The 24,775-nt window shown below is 35.9% G+C and overlaps 3 protein-coding genes and 1 pseudogene across 5 annotated transcripts; 1 reads left to right on the top strand and 3 right to left on the bottom strand.

Moving 5' to 3' along the window:
- Positions 1–716: 716 nt before the first annotated feature.
- Positions 717–8,191, bottom strand: LOC147298511 (hyperosmolality-gated Ca2+ permeable channel 1.2-like). Its single transcript, XM_086237698.1, has 12 exons — positions 7,610–8,191; positions 6,335–6,679; positions 5,430–5,585; positions 4,840–4,975; positions 4,351–4,452; positions 3,805–3,927; positions 3,617–3,697; positions 3,189–3,529; positions 2,858–3,103; positions 1,884–2,208; positions 1,454–1,687; positions 717–1,316 (listed from the first exon to the last, which is right to left on the bottom strand). The coding sequence occupies exons 2-12, from the start codon at positions 6,646–6,648 to the stop codon at positions 1,047–1,049; spliced, it is 2,328 nt and encodes a 775-aa protein (XP_086093824.1). The 5' UTR covers positions 6,649–6,679; positions 7,610–8,191; the 3' UTR covers positions 717–1,046.
- A 2,854-nt stretch (positions 8,192–11,045) lies between these two features.
- On the bottom strand, positions 11,046–15,689 carry LOC147298510 (lysM domain receptor-like kinase 3; annotated as a pseudogene). Its single transcript, XR_015123812.1, has 10 exons — positions 15,011–15,689; positions 13,293–13,457; positions 12,923–13,131; positions 12,600–12,696; positions 12,200–12,296; positions 11,970–12,121; positions 11,766–11,857; positions 11,490–11,628; positions 11,293–11,389; positions 11,046–11,208 (listed from the first exon to the last, which is right to left on the bottom strand). The product of XR_015123812.1 is annotated as a lysM domain receptor-like kinase 3 (transcript).
- A 1,067-nt stretch (positions 15,690–16,756) lies between these two features.
- On the top strand, positions 16,757–18,281 carry RBCX1 (Chaperonin-like RbcX protein). Its single transcript, XM_086237741.1, has 6 exons — positions 16,757–17,065; positions 17,177–17,271; positions 17,350–17,467; positions 17,613–17,629; positions 17,737–17,799; positions 17,912–18,281. The coding sequence occupies exons 1-6, from the start codon at positions 16,912–16,914 to the stop codon at positions 17,987–17,989; spliced, it is 525 nt and encodes a 174-aa protein (XP_086093867.1). The 5' UTR covers positions 16,757–16,911; the 3' UTR covers positions 17,990–18,281.
- Positions 18,282–18,355: 74 nt separating this feature from the next.
- On the bottom strand, positions 18,356–22,896 carry LOC147298508 (malonyl-CoA decarboxylase family protein). 2 transcript variants are annotated; one of them, XM_086237731.1, is made up of 16 exons: positions 22,746–22,896; positions 22,532–22,641; positions 22,366–22,456; positions 22,151–22,277; positions 21,872–22,055; positions 21,543–21,687; positions 21,370–21,460; positions 20,621–20,679; positions 20,462–20,539; positions 20,093–20,176; positions 19,774–19,955; positions 19,575–19,703; positions 19,298–19,370; positions 19,031–19,116; positions 18,643–18,727; positions 18,356–18,510 (listed from the first exon to the last, which is right to left on the bottom strand). In XM_086237731.1, exons 1-16 carry the CDS (start codon positions 22,836–22,838, stop codon positions 18,478–18,480), a joined length of 1,650 nt encoding a protein of 549 aa, XP_086093857.1. In that variant the 5' UTR covers positions 22,839–22,896; the 3' UTR covers positions 18,356–18,477. The 2 variants fall into 2 exon arrangements, with proteins under 2 accessions (XP_086093857.1, XP_086093853.1); XM_086237727.1 differs by having other exon boundaries at positions 22,532–22,644; positions 22,746–22,894.
- Positions 22,897–24,775: the final 1,879 nt, after the last annotated feature.

Below are 24,775 nucleotides of genomic sequence, written 5' to 3'. Positions count from 1 at the left end.
CCTGGTTGTCCTTGAGCTTTGGCTTCCTTTGTATGATTTTGCCTGCTTCCTTTTTTGGCTTACAAGTTCTTTTACTTGTCAGAAAAGAAAAAAAAAAAGTTCTTTTACTTGCCAGAAAAGAAAAACAAAAAGTTCTTTTACTTGTCAGAAAAGAAAAAAAAGCTCTTTTTACTTTTTACTGATTTCTCTGGCTCCTCAAAGGATAGTGTTCAACAGTTGCACAGTAAACATGGAAATATCACAATATTCCAATGTTGACTGGATGCTGGTCAACAGGTCTAGCTCGGTTACAATAGTAAGGACAAGGGTCAGTATTTGAGTGATCCACAATTAGGGCATCCTAAAATACAAACTGTCATGTAAATCCTCCAAGTCAGGCTCCAACAATATAGCTTTGTATGGGTTTGCCCTCGTTCTTTTTTTGGTTTATAAATTATAAGTACTTTTACTCGCCAGAAAATAAAAGAGAACCACGTTTTTATGTTACTGTCTTACAGATAATCTGAATGGGCAATATGACAATATTCCAATGTTGACTGGATGCTGGTGACAATATTTCAGTGTTGACTGCAATGTTGACTGGATGCTGGTCAACAAGTGCAGCTTGGTTACAATGGTAAGGACAAGGTTCAGTATTTGATTGATCCACACAATTGGGCCATACTCAAATACAAATTGTCATATAAATCCTCCAAGAACATAGTTAGACTCCATGGTTATAAAGAAAACACATTCTTCCATTATATGATATCTAAGTAGATCTGTCAATTTACAAACCAGTTTAGAAATCAGAATTACATAATTACACAATTGTAAACAGAAAAGAGTGAAAAAACTGGTTTCCCCATTTTACACCAGCCTTGAGGCAAATACGAATCAAGAGAACCTTTCAGCTACCTGCAACAAAACTCAGAACTCACTCCCACTCTCTCTGTCCTCTCTATGCATCTTATCAGCTCATTTAATTTACAGTGCCATTATCTTCCACTTGTACAACCTTGTAAGGATCAAATTTACAGCTAAAATTTATGTCTCCCACTTGCAATTTAAGGCAGCTGTGGATGTTCTTCAACAGCATCAGGCAGAGACGGCGAGGATCGACCAGTCATTCTGCTAGGCACTGGGGTGTTCCTCCGGGATTGACGTTTAGTGGGCACAGTCACGCTCTCATTTTCAAACTTGTCATTCAAGTCATGGTCTGAATCATCGTCTTCACAATCTTTGAAAACTGGATGGATATATGCGCTTTGAAGGTAGCCTTTCAAATTCAAGTTTGGTTCTCTTGCACGTTCCAGAGTATCTTTCATCATTGCTTCCTAAACCCCAGAAAAGGAAAAAAATGAGAAGAGAGAGAGAGAGTTCATGCACATAGTATAAAAAAAAAAAACTGAACTGAAAGAGACGATAAGTTGCAGTCATTGCTTGAAGACGAAACAAGTGAAATTCAAGATACCTGTAGTGGAAATCTAACAAATGCAGGTTCATAACGACCTTTGCAGAACCTATGGAACCATATGGTCAGTACTGGAAGTGCAATGAGAAACGGCGTTGACTGAGCGGCTTTCTTTGTACTCAACAATCCCAATAGAAGCAGTTGTGAGATAACCAATGCAGCGATAACACGAGCATGGACATCAGGCCAGAATGCCGCACCGCTTTCATACTCCTGGTTATAAACATTTATGATCTGCATTCGGACCATAAAAATTAGACTGGTTAAGTAATACAAATATATATATATATATATAATTATTCCATTAGTTGAGCAGTAAGCAGAAAATGGAACGCTGGTGACACCTAGAGTAGGCATGGATATGTATATATGTAAGTTAAACATAATCTTTTATCTGTGAAATTTTATATTCAAGATAGCAACTCTTTACCTGATGACGGAACACAACATAAGCCAGGCCAAAGAAAATAATTATGAACGGTAGTAAAGCTGGTGTCACTGAAGCATACACAAGGCCCAGTAAGAAATAGAACTGTATACGAGGCTCTCCAGTGTTGAAACCAATACTTCCTGGATCCATTGCCTCCAACCTATCTTTCTCAGTCTTCACCAGGAAGAAATTCTTCAAGTGGTATATTATCAGTGGTTTCAACATTAAGATCTCTGCAGCAATACCAGCCCAGCCATCCACCATTATATAAGTGATGAAGAAAGTTGCTTTCATTGGGATTGCAACACCAATTGTTTTTGGAATCCTGCCAAAAAAGAAAGTTTAATTTTCATAATCCAAATCATGACAAAGAAAGATTATATAGTCTTATTCAAACAAAAAATAACTGACATTGTAAAGTTTGATCAGTCACCACATATATCTAAGTCACATTATAAAAATGAAAAATCTGATATGGTCAAGATAGGACTACATGACTGCCAATTTATGGGAGGTTAAAATAGAACATTTCTAGGAACTTTGGAAGCAGTCTAAAACTGTAAACACAATATCTGTATCTGAAAACAACTTCACCAGGTTTTGTACACATTAGCACAAGTTTTCTCCTTGTCAAAAAGACTCCACGACTGACCTTGAACCTCTATTTTTTGGTGCTAATTACCTTGAACCTTTATGGTTCCACACCAAATAGTGTTTTGGATGGAAGATGCACACCTAATTTAAAAGTGACAATTTTTAAAGAATTATTTTACAATAATATCTACATTAAGCCATGACACCTGGAGCCAGGAAAATCAATTTATAACCTCTTGCACATACAAATACACAAGGCACTTTATAGAGCACTGGCCAACAAACGAAACCAAGCATGCAATTATGCACATATGATCACATAGCCAAAATTAGAGACACTGAACAGTAATTAAAACAATTCATCTTCAAGAATTACGTACTCGGTTGCTGATTGGTTAATGAATGAATCTAGCTGTTCAAAAGCTGTTCCAGTAATAATGCTCCCAAGGAATACATTCACAAAAATGAAGAGATAGTATCTAGATGCTGCTCTCCTCTCAAGAGAAGATATAGATGTAAAACCCTCAAATTTAGCCATGATCATCAAAATGGTTGGCAGAAAGATTAGAAATAACTTCAATGCAATCCCGGGTAGAAAACCTGTAATTACTGACTTAATGAACTTCCTGCATATGAATCAGGGTATATTAATAATTAGTGCTAATGCAAACTATATTCTAAGTTAAAAGGTTCAAGGATGAGATAACTCACGCTTCTACAATGGGCTTTAGGACTGGAGCTGCTTTCTCAATTCCCTCAAGGCTTGCAAGAGATTGTACAAATGCAATGGGAATCATGAAAAAGAAGGTGAGGAAAAAGAACGCAACACCCATAATTAGCCTCTTAACTGTGAGTGAAACATACGGAATTGCCAGGTTTGGCCAATATACATCGCGTGGCTCTGGAGCCCATTCGGTTAACCAAATAGTTGGATTTCTTGATTGCTGAGTTTGTGCACAAACAGCAGCACCCCATCGAGTTTTAAAGGAAACAAAGGCGGCTGACATGATAGACTTGGGATCATTTACAACCCTCTCCTTTTCTTCGGCTATCTGAGAGAGAGAAAAAAATAATGCATTTGAATCAACCAAGACCCTGGAAGTAGAAATTTGACTAAGAACTCAAGGACTGGTACTTACTTCATTTGACAATTTCTCAATCTCAGATTGATAATATTCAATTGCATCAACTTTATTTCCCCAAAGCCCAAGAAAACCAGTCTGATAGTAACATATGCACAATCCAGGTTAAAGCAAAAGTTAAATAGCAACTTTAAACACTGGAAGCATTATTAGCTCCTAAAAACATATGAGTGCATCTTATGTACCTTCATGATGGGCCTCGTTGAAGTTTTACTTCTATTACTTTTATTTAGGTAGTAGACCAGCCAGTTCTCCATTTTTTTCTTCTTCTTTACCAGTTTCGCAAGTTTGTTGGCATTGCATACCACCTGCATATAATTTTTAAAATGGGATTAAATTAATATAATTGGAGAAGCTTGTGCAGTGCAAGGGTTAATTAAATGGACATGATTCAAAAATATATACCATCCAAGTAGAGATAATGGAAGTATTACATAAGCACTGCCTACTTATTCCATAGGAAGTGTACAAGTAATTCTTCATGAAAAATAAACCACACAGAAACACCAGAAAGTACAAGGATAAAAATATTGCATCTACCACATTATTGATTTTGATCCAAGAAATTCTCCTCATGTAAAAATCTCACAGAAGTGTATTATTAACACTAATCTATAAATACAATTAGAAATCTTTTAAGCACGTAGGGGTTCGTGGCTCCATAAAAGATTGTAATTCTATTTTATATTTTATTCTGCATAAGAATACATCTTCTGTTATCAGGAACAAACCTGATGAGTAAGATAGTGATCTGGATGGTTGACCATAAAAAAGTGCTCCACAAGCTCACTTGTAGATTCATCTGGGTCTGATGGAACATTTCTAACAAGGACCTGTGAACAATCAATCCAAAAGATAGTTTGGTCAATAAGCATGGCATCATAGAGTTGTTTGTATCAATATAGCATAACTTTAAAAATTATCACATCATGTAAGCCCAAATGATGCCTACAGCTATACCTTATCACAAAAGACAGAAATCAATAAAAGTGAGCATTGATCAATTTAGCAGATTCATTTTTAGTATGTCAAACAATTGACATCACTACAAATACTCCAAGAAAATAAATCAAATAATAATCTACCACAACCGCCACATAACATCTAATGCTTTGTACACCAAAGTACCACATGACTAACTTCCATTACACTACGTCATGTATTTTATTTAATCATACATTAATCTGATCTAGTATATTAAGGCACAGAGTAAATCTCACCGTAAATTGATCTGGTCGGCGTTTTTCTGTTGCAAGGAAATGCAACCGCATTGTGGCGACAGTCTCATACTCCCTCATCAGCACATAGCATGTCCAAAACGTAAATGCATAAGCCATCAATATATGACTCCAGAATCTGTGCAACAGAATTGCATGATTATTGTACTTATGGTTAATAAGAAAAATGAGCATACTCAACCAGAATTAAATTTAATAATGATTGATATTGTCCAGTAGAACTAAATGCCAATAACATCGATAATATTGATAAAATAAGAGTACAGAAACAAGCAAAACAAATAGATATTAATTTATTAATTTCCAAATACCCAAAAGGGCCGTGCGTTGTTCAAAAATGTTACAGTTGCCAACGCATGAACAAGTGTCATAATATCTCTATTGGCAATTCAAAATAGATAAGAAACATAACATACAAATAAATGTTCACATGACAAAATTTATTATGTTTCTAAATATACAAAAGGGCCATGTTTTATACAAATGGTACAGTTCCCTTAGACACAAATAAGTGTCATAAATATCTAGAAATGACAACTTAAAACAGATAGGTAAGAAAGAAGGTTTCTCACCTTTGTGATTTATCTGGCACATTCGAAATTGAGAGCTTATCAATGTCACTAGAAGTAACATTGGCTAGCTTGGCTAGATCCAAAGTGCTATTTGTCCAGTTGACTGGTACCAAAACAGCCCATGCAAGGAGTGCTATAGGAACAAATATTTTAAGCCTGCAAGAATATGAGGAGAATAGAATAATCAACATAAGCTAACATAATAAATACAACATCTTAATATGAACATTCAGGTGAAACAATATCTTCATAGTAATATTTTTCTTTCCTTAAAAGAAAAGCAGGGAGCATTGTGGAAATATAAACTTTTAAGTTAGCATATAGTAACCAGGATATATTATATTTTAAAATATAGAAATTTTTGGAGACCTCAAAATAAAAGGGAATACAATAATCATGCACTTCCAAAGAAGATTCTAGGGGCATCTTACACACATCCCTTTAACATTTCTGATGAACATTCTTCTGCCTTGCCAAAGAATGAAAGTAGCAATAGGTAGGGTTTCAGAGGAGAAATTAGGGTTTCAGGGGGGAGGGGGGGTGGGGAGGTAGGGTTCAACTGAAAAAAAAAATATCAATGAATGTCAATTCTTGCATTTGTAGGGAGAGCATAAAGTGAGTTGACAATCTTAGTTATTCATGATTAGGAAGGTTGCCCAAAAATGCATACTCTTTCTGGAACAAAATGGAGAAAAATGCTTTAGAAGCACAACATTCTTATGTGACAAGCATTAAAGCATATGACAAGTGGACAGTAATACTAATTTCTATCACAAAGCCTATGAAGTATAAGTAAAAGTAAGCAGCATAACTTTCCATCACTAAAAGCAAAATAAGCAAGTAGGTAACTAGGTACATAAGAAAATAAAAGAACAGGAAAGGAAAAGAAAAGTATTGCAGCCTACCCTATCAAGTATATCCGTAAATAAACTGCAGAATCCAATCCTGCATGATCAATAAGCTCCGGCTCCGGCATCTTCAATGCAGCTGGCATCCAATTCAGAAACCTCACATATGCCCTAAAGTCCAGATTGACAAATTTGCGCACAAATGCGCCAGAGTGTGTGGGACTGTTTCTTACTCCCTTAAAATACCATTTTGGAAAGTACACCCTGTCATTGAAAGGTTGAAGCCTAAGAAAGGCAAATATTATGAAGAAAAGGAATGCGCTGAGAATATTGATGGCTGCTCCAACCCCTATATCTCCGAGTGTAGCCATTTATATTGTTCACGAAGACAAATGCATTAACCTGTAAAATGAGTATAAATATCCACATTAGGGGAATATCATATGACACAACCAATACAGAAGCACAAAATCATAAGCAAATGTAAACACTTATAATGGCTTTCTAATATCTAACAGAGGAAACTACAATGCTGGTATTACTTCCATACAGTACATATACACCATTATAGGTTGCCCTAGCATTATGTGCGTCGAATTACCCCATTTTCAATTCACCACCATTGAAGGGACTAGCTTAGAATAAAAAACCATGAACACAATTCTTCACAACCTCAGAACCATGAGCATTTCATGAAAATTGTAAAACAACCCAATCCCCTCATTACAGTAAAAAATTTAGCCTATTTGAAAACTATACATGCTACAGAAGCCATTCAATTTCAATTGAGACAACCAAACGCGCACTTATCAACAAAGGCTATTAGATCTATAAACTCCCATCTTTCTTTCCTTTTACAGCCTCTATATCAAAGACTAGCATAGTTTCCCATTTTTCACAAAGAAGTAATCAATTTCAAAGTCTTAAGCAAAAGTGATGAAATAATCATTGGATGACCATATATTATCCCTTTGCACCTGGAATTTACACCAGACTTGTTTCTAAGAAAATATATTTCCCGGTAAAACCGTCTCCTTAGAACCAAATTACACAGAAAATTAACAATCAGTTCAACCGCACATAATTCCAGAAATTTCCATATGCTTATTAATAGACACACTTAAGCAAAAAAAATTTATAATAAAGATAAAGAAAAAGCATGAAGAACATAATAATGAAGCTCAATAAAATAACTGAAACTCCATGTAAAGTTATTAACCTGAGAGAGCTAACTTCACAATTTGGCTCACAGAAAACCCTAGAACTAATAATAATAGACAGAGGAAAAAAATAAAATGAAAGAGAGAAAGAAAGAAAGAAAGAAAAACAAACCAGGGAATACGGATCGGAAAGTTGAATTAGGGAGTGTTTGGATTGCTTCAAATTCCAATCAAAGAAAGCACAATTCCTCACATTCCTTTCCAGGAAACCTAGACCTCACGCTACTGTAACTCTGCCACTACTAAGCAACTTTTGATTAGAGCCACTGAGAGAGAGAAGCAGATAATGAGTGGAATAATAAAGCAAAACGATCCCTGTCCAAATACAGGAACGATCCAAGCGCAGTATAATCTTTTCTTGTTTTTTCGTGGAAAAGAAAATTCACAGAGAAAAAATGTGTTTGGGAAAAGGGAAAATTTGGAGTTCAGTTGGTGCTGGTTTTGATGGTAGAGACGGTTTTTGCTTCTTCTTTCAATTTCTGGATTTAGTCAAAATTAGTCCTCCGAATTAACTACATCGTTTCTTTCCGTTCGATGTCGGCAAGGGGCCACGTGAGATTTCCAACGGCTACTTGCTGCGGTTTGTGGATTTAGCGGGTGTTTTGTCCCACGCGTGGTAGTGGAGCGTGGACAGCACGGGCGAATGGGGTTGGAGATTTGAAGTGAAACGAGTGGGGTGGGTCCGACTCCGACAAAGTTGGGTTGGAAGTTGAAAGTGTTTTTTATTTTTATTTTTTTCTGACCCAAAAAAAAAAAAGGGGGGGGTTTTGTTAGGGCTGAAAGGCATTTGATGTGTTGTGACCGCGTGGACAGAGCGTTGGCTACGTGCTTTGTGGGGATTAAAGGGGGACAGCTAGGACATAGTTGGATTAGATCGGCAACGGATGAGATCGTGTTACAGGGCTGTGATGCTGCGAGTGTAACAGGCGTTTAAGAAGTTGACGCATGGGATTGCTTAGCAAGGGCCCAAATATGTCACACCACGCATGGGACACTAAAGCCCAAACGATAAGATTTTTGAGGTCTCTCACCATTATCGTGGACAAATATGGTTGCTACTAGATATCATAAAATGACATTTTAATTTTTTTTTTAATCTGAGTCTAGTGTCCAAAGATATTTATGTCTATTATTGGCAACGGACTAGTGTGGGTTTATAATTAAATTTGATTCAATATCCTGGAAAGGTAAGGTGTGGGGTTTTATCAGGATTCGATGTTGTTAATAGTGAATTACTCACTTATATATTATAAATTTGTTGTGTTATATTTTCGCTGTGAAATTAATTTTATCTTTACTCACTTAGAAGATGTACCAAATTTAAAATTTTCGTTCTAAATTTAAAAAATAATAATAATAATAATCTTACATATTATATCATCAAATTATAAATATAAAACACACTTTTAAATAATTATTTATTTATCTAACATATCATATTTTCGTGTAAAAATGGAGAATGTATCCCTTACAATACATTCGATCAGCACATTATGACATTCTCACATTCAAGACAAGGACTGTCAAAATGTACAATTAGTACATCAAGCTACCCCATATCTACGTTTGGACTTTGCTTTACACCTTAATTTATCATTCCTTTACAAATTGGGCTAGTTTGATTCATGGCCCTGTCATTTTCGGTGTGGACAGACAACCAAATTAGCTTTACTCAGATTATTAATTAATTCTCAAAATTCAAAGATTAACAACATGTCATTATGTCAATGATGTTGAAATATGGCACTATCACCATGATCAATTGATGTGGCTCAAATGTTCCAACTTTTGGACTGATAGGTCGGCATCGGATTCAAATATTATGAATAAAATATGCTGCCTGCTTGCTTTGCTTAATTTGCTCTTCCACCATAATATAGTATCCATATGTTGAAATCTGTCTTGGAATTTTGGCCATCCACATTGACATTTAAATGATGTAGAAAATTAGAATAGACATATGGAGCTTTCTAATAAAATAAATTTGTGTTCACACTACGCAAAGTCGACTAACAAGAAAACGTGTTGTTTGCCAACTGCATCAAATTTCAGCAGAAAAGGACATGAAATATCGTAAAAGCGTTGAACTGGTATGCCTACAACAAGACTTTCTGCATTTTCTCAACATCTTTGAATACAGATTCTTAAAATTGGATTAACTAAGTGATTCGAAAACGTTGCCTAGCTTCAACAATCAACATGCTGCACTATGCATACAATACAACATGGCATACTAGGAGGAACATACAAATAAATTAAAGAGTTATTTACACTTAGCCTCTTACGGTTTATCGTTTTTTCACGTACAGTTCATAGGGTTTCAAAAATTATACATACATTTCCTGAGATTTCAAAAATGTTGCACATAATCCCCTACAATGAGACGAAAAATAATGAAAATGTATGCAAAAAGACATGTTAAGAGGGTGAAATGGCCTAATAAGATTACTCAAGGTGTAAGGTCCAACTTTAATGCAAATATTTTATTTTTTGTTTATTTATTGTTTTCACAGGGGGTTATATGCAACAATTTTGAAATCTCAAAAGGTGTATGTGTAATTTTTAAAACTCCAGTAAGTGTATGTAAAAAGGGTTATATGCAACAATTTTGAAATCTCAAAAGGTGTATGTGTAATTTTTAAAACTCCAGTAAGTGTATGTAAAAAAAGGATAAACCTCAGGGATATAAGTGTAAATAACTCTAAATTAAAACATGGTTTTGCTCATTTTCAAGTTTGTATTGCTTCACACTTAACAGGCATGGCGTGCTATGAATTCTAGCATTTCCTCTTTAATCATCAGCAGATATATAGCAGCTTATGCAATTCATGCACCTGTATTTTCAGGTTGGTTTTGTTAGTTCAATATACATTCTTGGCACATTTTGGACAACTTAAGCTTTTGGAGCTAATTGTTGTCCAGCAGGGTGTTAGAGCCTTGTTTGCAAAAGGTCTTGGATTTGAATCCTCCATTCCCCTATTGTGTCAGTATTTGTTTGCTCTCCACATGCAGGTTGGGGCTACACGTGAGGGATGGTGTTAGCTTGATATACATTGTTGACCTATTCACAGCTTAAGCTTTTGGGCTCAATGGTTGTCTAGCAGGTTTCTCCAACTTTTGAGGATACGAAAAGAATTTGCAGTTTGCTCTTATTTGGTCATATACTCATATCATGTATCATGTATGCAGATGATCAGAGAGAGGAATAGAACAAGCTAGTTCAAGAAGCACCAAGTAGATTATGAGATTAGTATAGCTGAACATGAGATTTTCATCAACCGAGACAAAATCTTGAAATACTGGAACAAGTAATTGATATGAAGTAACATACAACGTCATTTTTGTTCATCCATTTCAAAATGAAGTCTAACTGCAGCTGGGACCTTGTATAGTTGTATGTTACACCCCCATTACGATCACACCGTACAATGCTTACTTACAGACATTACAGATGATAGACAATCCAAAAGCATGAAAGTTAGGACTTTGCTGTTTTCTTGAGATCGATCACTTGTCTAAGCGTGTCTAATAAGTGCGATGCTCTACTCGCTACCTCCCTGACATTAGATTGACTAGATCCGCTTGATTTTCATAAAATGAACCAACATCCCAATCCTCATTTGAAGATGAAAGTGTCATTAGTGCAACCACAATTGATCTTGGCCTTAGTTGAGGATTTTCATGTGTGCAAGCTCTGGCAAGTTGTGCCATCTGCACCCAGCATAGCTCACATAAGAAGAAACAAGATACTAGCAAGCTAGACATGTACATCTGCATTCGGGAATGAAAGCTCACCTTACAGACTGAGTTGAGTGGGCAATCATCGCCAAGTCTGGGGTCGACAAGTTTTCCAAGATCCTGTCTTGGATCAGACTCACTAAGAATTTTCAAACTGCATCACATTGAGTAAGTTTTTTCTCAGTCAAGTTTTTATGGAAACTTTTCGGGGGGGTTTACTCATTGGTAAGTAGAGGAAGGGAAGAAAAAACTACCAGAGCAACAAGTCCCCTTGGTTCAGCAACATATTCATTTGTCCTGACAACAGCTTCCTTGGCAGATATTAGTTCATAAAGGACAACACCAAAAGCATAAACATCTATCTTGGGGGAAACATCACCATATTGAGCATACCTGTTCACAAATGCTTCATTCAGTGAAACTGTTTTTGGCTCAAATAAGTGAACTTAAAAGCACAGACAGAACATACAAATATAAGAACAAGTGCCATCAAAGAATAATGAATGAAAAAATGGAAAACAATTGCGTACTCTGGAGGCATGTATCCAAATGTACCGACAAGACGTGTCTGCAATGAAGTACTTCCATATTCAGCCAGTTTCGTTAGCCCGAAATCTGCAACCTGCACAAAAGTTTAGATTTATAATTTATATGTAGAAAACTTTTTTTTTTTGACCAATTATATGTAGAAAACTTTAAAAGCCTACAATAACAGTAAAAGGCATTTTTACAACCTTTGCACGGAAATTTTTGTCTATTAAGATGTTTGCTGACTTGATGTCGCGATGAATATAGACAGGAACAGTGTGTTCGTGGATATATTCAAGTCCTCTTGCTGAATCCAAGGCTATTTGCATCCTGGTTGACCATGGCAACGGATCTAGACCTGAGAGCAAGAGCTGTGAAATCAGAAAAGAAGTCAGGAAGTTAGATGCTCTACGAACAGATGCACCGTCTTTCTCACCTGAAGATCCGCGCAAATGTTGGCTCAAGTTACCGTTCTCAATGTGCTCATAGACCAGAAATAAGGAGTCCTCAACACAATATCCTATCAAGCGCACCTGCATAAGAATAGAACAATAGTGCATGCTATAAGATACTGATCAATCCACTTTATGGAGATACTGAGCAGAACAAGAAACTTGGTGACTATAAATTACAGACAGGGTTAAGTTGACCAAAATGCTTGCTCAAGAAAAGCTCCTAAATATTTATCAAGTGCTTATAGTCTGAATTCTGATGACTTTGTAGAACCAAGTTGGCTTAAGGCCTCAGATAGAAATCAAATTCATTGCGGCATTATCATAAAAAGTATAGAGAAAATTTCCAGCATGATGATACTGTCAATAGGCAAAGCAGAATACCAGGTTCAAGTGATGAACATGTGTTAGAAGTTAGAACCTTCAGTTCGGCAAGGAATTCTTTTGATGCTTGCATATCCATCCTTTTAATTGCTGCTTTCTGCATGATAGTAGGAGGAAAGAATTAATCAACCAGTGAATTTTGCACACGATTGTTGAGTTGGGTGACAATCCCTTAGAAATTACAGCTTCGCTAATTGGTTATCCTCACACTTAAAGACCAGGATTTGGTGAAGTTGATCAAAAAGGTAAAACAGTATATAGTTATATAATTGTGAAGCTCATAGGAAAATTTGTGGATGGAACATAGTTGCAGGAACACAAACCTCGCCTCTAAGTTCTGCATAGTAAACAGTTCCAAATCCCCCTTGCCCAATCTTATTAACAATGCTAAAGTCATTAGTAGCCTTGGCAAGCTCTTCATATGAGAACTCCACCGATTTGTCCACAGTTATACCTGTAAGTCCCAGAGAAGAAGCACCAACTAGAGCAACTGATTCTGAAGTCGTCTCTGAATTATTTCCAGAAGCTAAAACTACATGATAGCGAAAATTCAATTACTGAAAAGTGAGGCAACCACATGAATTTTTTCACTGAAATCTATGTATCAACAAAATCTCCGACATTGCTGTGAATAAGTCAGATCCTACAAATGGTTTCCAAACTATATGCCGAAACATCAAACTAGAAGATTACCATGTGCATGTTGAATTTGAGTATACCGGTCTTCAGGCGCTTCTGAAAGAAATGGTGTCTCAACCACCTTCCTTCTATAAAGCCGAGTATATACAAAAAATGCCAAAGTTAGAGTTGCAGAAACTCCTGCAACACATATGCCAGCTATAGCTCCACCTGAGATAACTGCTTATAAATGCCATCACAATGAAAGGCAGAAGACATCATCAATGCCCATTTGGAAGTTTCATGTTTGACCTTAAACACTAAAGACAGGGAAAGAGAGAGAGAGAGAGAGAGAGAGAGAGAGAGAGAGAGAAATCATTGAAGCAGTAATCAGACAAGACCCTACCAGCTGTGCTGCAAAAAAGGAGAAAAAGGGAATGAGATACCATATTATTTCTAGAACCCTTCAAAAGAAATTCGCTAATAAAGCTGATAAATTAATGTAGCATTCCTTGGCCAAAAAAAAAAAATGTAGCATTCAACTTAGACTGAGAGCATAGGTGATATAGTTTACCTTAACTTCAATGGTGGAAAAGTCCCATTTTGATCTGCAAAAAAGAAAAGCCAAAATTTAGTGAGAAAAGCAGCAAACAATCTATCACATCGATACGAGAGAAGCTAAACTTATCAGTCAGCACTATCACACTATGCACTATGCACCTTAACAGAAGTAACTTCTTTTTGGCTAATTCATAATTAGAGATTAGAAACCAAATTCCCAAGTCAATGCTCGAGCCAGATTTCCCCACCCTATATGTAATGTAATTTATAACAAAGCAACCCAGGAGACATCTCTCAAAGTAGGTTCAATATGAAAAAAAAGTGACAAACTCTCACATCCCCTCAGTTCCACTGTGCCAGTCTCTGAAGTTGTAAACGCTGTTTTAAGGGACAGAAGGGATGGTTGCTTGGGTTTGAAGGAAAGGCTAGGCTGGGCTGGGCTTCCAACAATATTGGGCCTCAAGTGTGGGCTTTGGTGAGATGCCATATGATTACTATAATAAGCCACAGCCAGAACGATAATGAGTAATGGAGGCCCCCATATGCTTGATTAGCAATTGTCCTATTTCATTACATTTTACAGTAATGCAAATATTCGCGCAGACCCTTTTCATATATTCTTAAGAAAGAGACACATCCTCAGGCACAAATACGACGGTGTTTATTTGTCTTTTTATTCCCAGCATTTATCAAAGAAACTCTGTATTATTCTCGAATTATATATTGTTGAGGCCCTTGAGGGGCTTTCATCAGTCGCTCACAAGAGGAATATGCTAAGAGCAACAAATAATTTTGAATTATATATTCATATATCCTTTTCTCACAGTATATGTAAATTATCAAAACCCTATTGAAGAGGTAAGCAAGAGTGAGACCATATAAGCCAATGGCAGCGTGTTGACTATCCCAGCTTAAACCTCCACGGTTTCTATGAATGAGACCAAATACCCAGCTAAAAACAAAGAACACAAAAACCAAATGTAACATTTCACTGCATGATTTCCATGCATTTTAAGAGAAAAAGAAAGCATAAATCATGCTCCTCTCATTTTTAATCTCTTGCAGATGAGTACTCGAGAAGATGACAAAATTCGTGCATATTAATCATGTGACCTGTTAAAAAAAGAGAGTTGTATACACTGATTATATGCAAGTAGGTACATATTACTCATATTTTATTTCCATTGTTAATTATTATTACATGGAATAGTCATAAACAATAAAATACTAACCTCTAGCCGGCACAAAGACTAAGCCACTCCCAGAACTAAAATTGGACCCTCGGTTGAACTTCTCCAGCACCCCTGCCGAGACACCAGTCTCCTCCGCCAAGTAGGGCAAGTCCTCACCGGGATGGAGAGGATATGTCACAAAAAGCCCATAATCCTTTGACACATGTTTATCACCACATGAGCAGTTCACTGTTACATTGATAGGAACATTATCTGGTATCTGAGTTATTGCATAAGTGTTCACCCTATGCACCCATTCCTCTGTAGTAAGATTGGCAAAAGCAAGCTGAGCAATTTTAATGTAGGTATCAGCAGGTTGGGTCGTGTAATTGAAGGTGTGCCCCAAAAAATCACCATTCAAGCAGTCACAAGAAAAGGGTACGTTGATTCGGGTACCAGTGAGGATGCTATCCTGGTTGGGCACATGATGGTTGTACTTGAGAATTTCAGGAATTTCTTTGCCAAATATGGTGCTAATGTAAGTGAGATTTGAACTATCCGACACATAGTATGAGGCCATGGCAAGGCAGCCATGTTTGCATTTGGCTTTGGCTTTCAAGGACAGAAGGAGAAAAATTACATGGAAGGCTAAGAATTTGATTTGTATATTGATATTGATGTTTCTCCCTGCAAGTGCTATCATTTTGTGAAGAAACAGAGAAGGGGTATGGAAGTTGTGAGCTTACAGATCATTTGAAGGAGCCATATTATAGTGTAGACTTTTGTTGATTATGGGATAGCTAGATTTTTTTTTCTTTTTCTTTTTATGTTATTAAAATATAGAGTTTATTTCAGTACCTAAACTTTGACCCTTGTCTTAATGTGGTACCTAAACTTTTATTTGTCCCAATTCAGTACCTAAACTTTTATTTTGTGTCTAATAGGTACCAAAATGAATTTTTGTTAAAATTGTCAATAAAAATTAGGGGCAATATAGTCAAAGTATATTTTAATTATTTTCTTTATATGTTTAAAATTATTAAAAACAAACACACAACAAACAAAAAAAATTAAAAATTAAAATTAAAATATAAATTTTTTGAAGTGACTATATTGCCCCTAACTTTTGTTGATAATTTTAACAGAAATTCATTTTGGTACTTATTAGATACAAAATAAAAGTTTAGGTACTCAATTGGGACAAATAAAAGTTTAGGTACCACATTAAGACAGTGGTCAAAGTTTAGTTACTAAATATGAAAAAAAATCCTAAAATATAAGGGTGACAGCTTCCTGTTTTATCTTTGTCGTTATCTTTTACCTGTGATTCGTTTAAGCATGAACCACTCTAGCAATTTGGTTCTACAAAGAGAGGAATTTTTTTGGGTTCAAGTAGAGGACAAGAGCAACATTCATTTTCAAACTAAATTGTAAAAAATTGAGGCACGCGGGCCAATGGGTCGAAGTTGTTCGGATCTACTAAATTAGGTTTGTATAATCCAATACTTAACATTCCAAATTCGACATTAGCAGATTGAGTGAACTTATTTGAGCTTAGAGTTTTATTTAATTAAAGACTTTATTGTTGTTAATAGTTGTGTCACATTTTCATCGCATGGATGAACTTCATCCACATCCCCAACATTTGGAACTCATCAAATTTTTTCACCAAATTTTGTGAAACATTATACAAATTATCCAAGTTTTGATAGTATCAACGTATCATTGGAGAAATTGCACAAAAGGTTGATAATCATACATGGAATGATGGGTAATACAATGGTTGCACAAAAGGTTGATAATCATACTTGTTTTCCACGTAGACTTATAGATATTTTTGGACAGTGAACCTGGACTATCCAGAGCATGAAGATATTTTTTGACCGAGACAATATTTGAAGAAGTCAGAAGCTGTTCAATTCACAAATCCCAGTTCAGTATTAGTGCTCAGTTAGTCATCCATGGAATCCTCTGCAGCACTTCTCCCACTGTCTCAGCTCCCTTCTTTCTTCCCCAAAAAACCCAACAGAAGCAGCAAAGCTTATCCTTCCTGGCCTTGCAGACCAAGAACCTCTCTGCCCACTCGCATACACTGCCAAAAGATGTATGTCCCTGGTGGGTAGTGCAGTAATTTCACACTCTCTCTAGTCTCTACACCTATATCTGTGATTTTTTACTGTGTGGTAACTGGTAATAACTAGGTGGAGGCTGTTAATTCATATGCAGGATTTGGAGAAGCATCCCCAGAAGCAAAGGCAGCCAACAACCTCCATAATTTCTTCACTTACGTTGCAGTTAGGATTGTCACTGCACAGCTTCAGGTTCATCCTCCTCATCCCCTTTGTTCTTTTTCTATTGCGCATATTTGTTAAGTGTTGACAAGTGAATTCGCGGCACAGAGTTACAATCCAGAGGCATACGAAGAGCTAATGGAATTTTTGAGTAAACACTCGTTGAATGATGGAGACGAATTTTGTGCCAATTTGATGAGAGAGTCTTCAAGGCATAAAACTCTAGGTATGTTCATGTTTGAAAACCTCCTAACACACTACAATTTTTACTTTGTACACACCCAACAAGCTGACTTTTGACAATATTCCCTGATTTTGTGATTAATTACATGGGACTTGGTAATTATTATCATATGGCATCCACATGGCAGCTTTGAGAATCTTAGAGGTCAGTTGATCACCTGTGAAGGTCGATTCGAATGTTTATTTTGTTTTGTTTTTTGTCTACTAACTTGTTGACGTTGTCAAATTGAATATCATGTGATTTGTGTCTAGGTTCGATCTGCATATTGTAAAAATGATTTCGAGTGGGACAACTTAGAGCGATTAGCTTCCAAGGTCAGGAATTTATTACATTTTTTAATTTGGTCCCCATAATTGAAGCTACTTGTTACTTGTTACTTGTTTCATGTTTCTTATTCTGTGGTGGTTGTGTGTGCCTTCTTTGTAGAAAGTGGATGAATCCAACACCAGACTCATGAGAGATTATGTGTTAGAAATAAGTCATGTGGAAAGTGAGGGAAAGTGAGAAGTGACCAATCCAAATTCCAAATGTCAAATGTCAAATTAATGTAATATATAAATGTACAACATCGGATTGAGCTCGATAATACAACAACGGTTTCATGGACCAAGTTCTGCATTAGAGCCACTACCAGTCAGAAGTTAAGATGCAGCAAGCCACAGTTCAATAGCTAAAGGCAACATCTAGTTTCGCTGCTGATGTTCAGTGGAAAATGTAAGCACGTTAGAATTTTTTTTTCCAGAACTGTAATCCCTTATTAAGTTTACTTCGTTATATAAGGTGCCCTTTGTTATAATCTTGAATAAATATTCCATATTATTACACGAGTTATGACAACTTCATGACAATGTTGAAGAAAACCATTAAAAAGAGCGAGAAACTTTGCCATTATATTATGATGAATGTTGTACACAAAATTATAATAGACTGCTTTCCATTATTTAAAACAACCAAACTACCAGTGTGGACGCATACATTGCATCGCAACACGGCTATTCTGTTGTCACTTGAGGTTCCTTCAGTGGCTGCAAGCAAAAAGACATCCAGGAATACACATGAGTTTGGAGGGCAAGTGTAATTTTTTGTATATAAATGTATGAGGTATGTTCAATGGTAAATAAAACATTAAGGTATCACTTCTGTACACAACTAATTACCTCAACATAATGGTAAAGATCATTAGAAACATGAATATGCCCTGTGCTGAAATATGACTGAGCATAGTCTTCAATATTATCCAGTCTGCAATCATTGTCCAATAATACCATTCAATTGTCAATATTTGATATTGAGAAATTGTAGTGAAATAAAAAATCAAAATTTTACACTACAAAATTATTCATCTGGTACCAATTCAAATGAATGGTGACAAAACAAGATGACCAGGTATTCCAAGAAAAGTTTGACATTTAATAAAGCAACAGGTTTTCCATGGAGGAAGCAGTCATATGATGAGCCTCATCCAATTTATAAGAGATGTGGGAGCATCAGACATTCCTCATTAGTGAAGTAGCGAGCAAAAAGGAAAAGGTTGGTTGTAGTTACCTGTAAACATAGTTCACCATGATACCTCCACTTTGATGAAGGCCTTTCGCAGATCGATCTCCCATCCAATTAATTCTTTCAACCATCTGCTCCACAGTAAGAAAACTGGACATTACTATATCAAACCAACACTTATAAAATATACATTCTTTTAGTCTCCTAAAGTTAAATCGTTTCACCCGATACATCATATCATACAACATAAATAAAGTCCCATATATGGAAAATTAAATTTACTGTTCTGCAAAATAGAGTGAAATGACATACTGCTCCATTCTGTAAGTGAAAATTTGCAACAGAATCCAGAGCTTTTCCTCTCTTTTTCTCTTGCAGAAGGTACCTATAGTCAAAGAACCAAAAATCTGTTAATGATGTTTTCACACAGAACATAGAATACAGTATTGCGCAAGACTCTAAAAGTAATGCCTATGATGTCATCACTAATTACACAATACTCTCTCTTAGCTGTTTCATACTACAACAGACCTGTCATCTCCAATTTTACTAGTTCAGAAACACTAGTTTTACCAGAATAATAGTATACCTGGCGCACAGCCGCATTAGTGGAGGTTTTAATACTGAAAGCAATTTATCAGAATTTGTCCACTCATGGTTTGCTGAAGTCAGCAAGTTGAATAACACTTCCATGCTGTTTTTCCCATTAGTGAATTCCCTGCAAGTTTAAAATGTTGTTAAGCATGATAGATGCTAATATATTGTGTCAATAACAAAATGACGCTTACACAGAAGCATCCATAAGTGCTCTTTCCTCCTCTGGTTCAAGTATGTTCTCCTGAAACATGGAACCAGAGTTATCAGCTGACAAATGTGGCTTGTCTTCACCCTCAGCAAGTTTTGATTGGGATGCCAGCTTAGATAGGAGCCACTGCATGTACCCTGGGATGGGGCTGAGAGTCGCAAATGTCTGATTTAAAAAAATTAATAAAAGAAAAGGCCATGTGTCAGAGAGTCAAAACATGGGCAAGACTTAGACAGAGAAGTATGGAAGACTCCTTTTACAGTCTGGCTCTTCAAATTTGTAAAAGGGACAGAAGCACTTACAGAAATATGTGGCATGTCTCTTTTCACCAGTGTTATCACACGTTTAATTAGAAACTTTCCCAGGTTGATCCCTGATAAGCCAGGCTGTGAAATTTTATAAGTATTCAGATCAGGCCGTGGTAGCAAAATTTGAAGATAAGTTTGATATACCCTCTCAAGGAGGGGAAAAAAAGTATTGATGGTGCTTTAAATTTTCTTTTTTGAACAAAAAAAAAGAGAGTGAAGAAGGCCTCTGTACAGAATGTAGTCCTAGAAAGCTTGTGGGAATACCATGAGAAAAGTGCCCATGATATGTTTCCATTGTTTCTTACCCTTTTTATTATTCTAGATTTCATTCAGAAATAAATATTAATTTAACAATATGCACACCTGAGTTGATGATATGGAGTAAAACAATGCACATGTTGCCTCACGTTCAGGAATAGGAGGGTCATCCCACAAAACTTCCTGTCATACAAATATTGATTACATCACCAGGAAATAGAAAAGGAACGGAACAAGAGAAGAAGTTGATGAAAGAAAATTGACCTGTACTGTTTCAGCCACATCCTTCATGAGTGCAACTTCAATGAAAATAAGAGGTTCACCTAAAAAAAGAAAATAAATAAGCATAGTTATAACATAATAATATTAATATATCTAGTATGTATTCTCACCCATAACAACAAATGATTACATAATCCAAAATTAATCTACTGCCAACAGGCAACAACTAAGGGACATGGGACTAGAATTCCAAGTTACCCATATGTATCAAAGTTTACACAAAAAACAACCTAAAATCAAATGTATGAATCCCACATATGATACTCATAACTGGAAGCCACTAATTCTCCCAAATGAAATGTCTAGAAACATGCACTCTATCTACTTGAATACCAATTTAATTAACAAATTTACAGTTCGTTAGACATTCTGCGGCAACCATAGATTGGCACCGCTCAAATGTTGCATTGAGAATGAGAACAATAACTTTGCATTGCAATTGCACATCTACTAATAGATCATCAGAACCAAAAAAAAAAAAATTATAAGCATCTGTTATAATATTGTATACGCACATTTAATTGAGAACCAAACTCAATAATTAAGGTAGTGACACATGATTGATGTACATCTTACTAGTGCTTTAATATTGCTCTTAGGTAACATCGCAAATTACCAAAGAGACGGAGATGAAATCAACATGAAATAGAACAATATCAAAACATGAAGAGCTAAAAGAACAATACATAGACTACCATTATATTAAAAAACAGAGATACAAATGGGCTAACCAGGTATTGCTGGATGTAAATACCCGAAACAGCGACGACCGACTCCCAGCCTTCTCTTAAGATCTATAAGATTGCTGATTGGGTGCACGGCCTATACAATAAAACAGGACGGCATCAAGGCCACCTACAACATATATATCTAAATGCAATACAAGACAAGGAAGATAAAGTACCTCATAAGCCACAATTTTTTCGAGTAAAGAGGCAGGATCATCCCATGTGATTTGGTGAAGCTCTAAGGCAGCAGGACTAAGCCATGTACTAAGCTTCTCCTTTAAATAGGAATCCAATGCTCGCAATGACCCAATATTTTCCTCTCTGGAAATATGCAAAAATATCAATTCATAAATCTTAATCTCCTTCGGTATGACTTCATTCCTTAGTATGGTAATAGTTTTAGGTACAATTATAATATGTTGGTTCAATTAACAACATAAATATAGAAGATAAAATACATATAAATCGGAAGAAGAAATCATGCGGGCAATAAACATAACCTTACCCGAGCATGGATAGAATATCAGCTCGAAGAATGGACAAGAACTTCAACCCGCCAGGATGTGTGTTGAGGCGCTCAAATAGCACTTCATACACCGGCTTGAGAGCATGTCTCAGATTTCGCTCAATACGGTAGAAAACAGAAAGAGAGGCCTCCTCTTCAGAGCCAGTTGAGGGAGCATTGTCACCTAAAGATAGATATTTCCAAACCAACTCAATCCAACAAAAGACCAAGTGCAAAATGTAAAGAAAAACTGCAAAAAACAACACCAAAGCTACTTACTGCAAGGAAGCCCAAGTCCCAAATATTGCTGTATCAAATCGCGAACTTGGGACCTATTAAGATCATACTCTTTGGCAAGCAGGACAAGCAATTTTCGACGATTCTCATAATCAAGGCTAAAATATCCCTACATTATGAGAAGTAAAATAATGAATATTTAGCATCCAAATAAATTAAGCACAAGTTAAAAACTATACAAAGTATAAAACAACTACCTCTGAGAAATCATTCAGTACAGAATCTAATATTTCGGTTTTGCCCATTGAAATTGCCGAGTGCATGGACTCCCGTACAAGCTTAAAATCCCTAAATAAAAAAAATTCAATTATATTAAAAAATATGGAAATTCATGCTCATGCAGCAATTGAATAAGCTTTGCACCTCTCGGAGTTGTTGCTTGAGGCACTGAGCTTTTCGCCACCGTCGCGTTGCACTGGTCGTGCACTTGATTGGCTTCCATCGGAGTTGGGCAGCGTTTGGTTAACCACATTCTGCTGCAAAAATCTTCTGTAAGAAATTAAGAATCCGCGAATGTTGCTATGTAATCCAAACGCGGCCTTACGAAAATGAATTTTGAGGGGAATCGAATACTTACGGCGAGAGGAGAGCGAGCGAGGTCTCTTGTCGTTGGATCGTTGTTGGGCCTCATTCTGGTTCGCATCAAAATTGCCAGACCTTTTTTGTTCATATTTATACAACTGCCAGAAGCGAAAGTTGAGTTGAGCGCTCACTTTCTCGGCTGTCTGTTGTTGATGACGACGCTTCATTTTTCCGCGCCCCCCACCAGGTGGCTTTTCTGGGATATTTCATGTCCTTGGAAACGGGCAGACCTAAAGTTAGAGGCCCAAGATAAATGGGCCTGATTGGGCCTCAACAATAGGCTTACATGTTTAAAAGTCATTTTGGTCTATTAGTTGGGCCTGATTGGTCCATGACCACTTTTTTAAAAGTCATTTTGGTCTTTAAATCCTAACACCTGAGAAATAGGACCTAAATGACCTTAAAAAAAGGGGTCTATCCGTCTATGTGATAGGGGGCACATGTCCATTTATGTCAACTTTTTAAATGTCTATTAGTTGTTCTCAATTGACATATTTACTATAATTGGAGGATTAAAAATAGACGCTTCATAATGGTTAAAATTTAGAGACGGGACAAATTAAAATGTAGTGAATAGTAATCACATTGTAATCAAATTGAGCGACTATATGGCCAGCTCTTGTATAACTTGGAAAACTAATTGTGGGGGGTCATGTGGACTATTGTTCGATGCATATCTTACTTGTATTTGAAGAAAATGACAGACAAAGTGGATACATGACAGCATGGTAGGATTCTTTGCTTGCTTCAGTTTATAGTTTAAAATTGAATATCATTGCTCTTCTTTGTTCCCTCCTTGTAGGGTTGCTACTATTTTTATCACACTCGATCGATCGAATCAAGTAATCTCAATTTACTGTGAGAATTTCTCACAAGTACTTTTCTTGGACAATGCTAAATCAGCGGCTTTCTTGGCCAATCCCAGTATTGTAATCCGATCGTTTTTATTAGTATTTCTGTGACAAAGAAGAAGATAATTATTTATTAGTGGGGGACATGCAACGTGTTTAACGTTGCAGTGCACATTGGATTGAATTAGTTATATGACTGTACGTAGACTGTAGTAAGTAATTTTTATAGATTGAGTATTTGGTCCAACGAATTATAGTGAAATAATATTCTAGTTAACATATATAATATGAATGGAAAGTGATTTAATCATAAAATATCAAGTTTAGATCAATAATATCGATCTTTCTGTTCATCATTTTTTTTTTTGCCATGATTTCTGTTCATCAGCTGAATTTGAAGTTTATTCCGCTTACCTACCATGAACACAATTAATAAATGCTGCATAAATTTTAGGCAGTAAATAAGGAAACCTGCTCCCCTCCCCCCCCCCCCTCTCTCTCTCTCTCTCTCTCTCTCTCTCTCTCTCTCTCTCTCTCTCGTGTCAAACAATGAAAAATACTATAATAAGTAATTGGTTTTTTTATGCAATGAAAAAAATAATTGTATCAATTTACTACATAAATTAAAAATTTGTTATAATGTATGTCAATTTACTACATAAATTAAAAATTTGTTATAATGTATAACCTGTAGCTCATTTTGTTTAGATTTTTATTAAAAATAAGAATGTTTTGGTCTTTTTTAAATTTCTATTGTTAGAATTTTTTTTTTTTACACTTTACTTGTTTTGATATAATAAAAAATTGATTTGAAAAAATCAAAACACCCTTACTTATTTTCAATAGAAATTTAGATAAAATGAGCCCAAGGAGATACATTGTAATAAATTTTTAATTTATGAGATAAATTGACACATTTTTTTTAAGTGATCAAGTAAAATTGAATTCAAAATTTAAATGAATAAAGTATAATAAAACCTAAATAATTATAAGGTAGCTAGCTAGCTTGTGAACAAACAGAGATAAATGCATGCTTTTACGAGTACTGATCAATTGTCTTTTATTTTATATTTGGTGAAGGAATCTAAGGCAGATCGCATTCGATCACGGGCAGTTCATTGCCTTCGCATTCATGGATTAATTGGAAACGAATAAAATTTAGAAGTTGGTCGTC

Source organism: Dryas octopetala, chromosome 1 (genome assembly GCF_963921425.1).
Source record: "Dryas octopetala chromosome 1, drDryOcto1.1, whole genome shotgun sequence".
In the NCBI taxonomy this organism is placed as follows: domain Eukaryota; kingdom Viridiplantae; phylum Streptophyta; class Magnoliopsida; order Rosales; family Rosaceae; genus Dryas; species Dryas octopetala.
This window is presented reverse-complemented; position numbering and strand designations above follow the sequence as displayed.

Coding starts and splice junctions, on each gene's coding strand:
- LOC147298511 (XM_086237698.1), bottom strand. CDS start 6,648: ATGGCTACACTCGGAGATATAGGGGTTGGAGCAGCCATCAATATTCTC. Junction 4,976..5,429: donor GTGCCAGATAAATCACAAAG/GTGAGAAACCTT, acceptor TCTGTTGCACAG/ATTCTGGAGTCATATATTGA. Junction 3,530..3,616: donor TTGAGAAATTGTCAAATGAA/GTAAGTACCAGT, acceptor TCTCTCTCTCAG/ATAGCCGAAGAAAAGGAGAG.
- RBCX1 (XM_086237741.1), top strand. CDS start 16,912: ATGGAATCCTCTGCAGCACTTCTCCCACTGTCTCAGCTCCCTTCTTTC. Junction 17,066..17,176: donor CCAAAAGATGTATGTCCCTG/GTGGGTAGTGCA, acceptor ATTCATATGCAG/GATTTGGAGAAGCATCCCCA. Junction 17,272..17,349: donor TTGTCACTGCACAGCTTCAG/GTTCATCCTCCT, acceptor TTCGCGGCACAG/AGTTACAATCCAGAGGCATA.
- LOC147298508 (XM_086237727.1), bottom strand. CDS start 22,838: ATGAACAAAAAAGGTCTGGCAATTTTGATGCGAACCAGAATGAGGCCC. Junction 21,688..21,871: donor GATATTCTATCCATGCTCGG/GTAAGGTTATGT, acceptor GCATATTTCCAG/AGAGGAAAATATTGGGTCAT. Junction 19,956..20,092: donor GAGACATGCCACATATTTCT/GTAAGTGCTTCT, acceptor TTTTTAAATCAG/ACATTTGCGACTCTCAGCCC.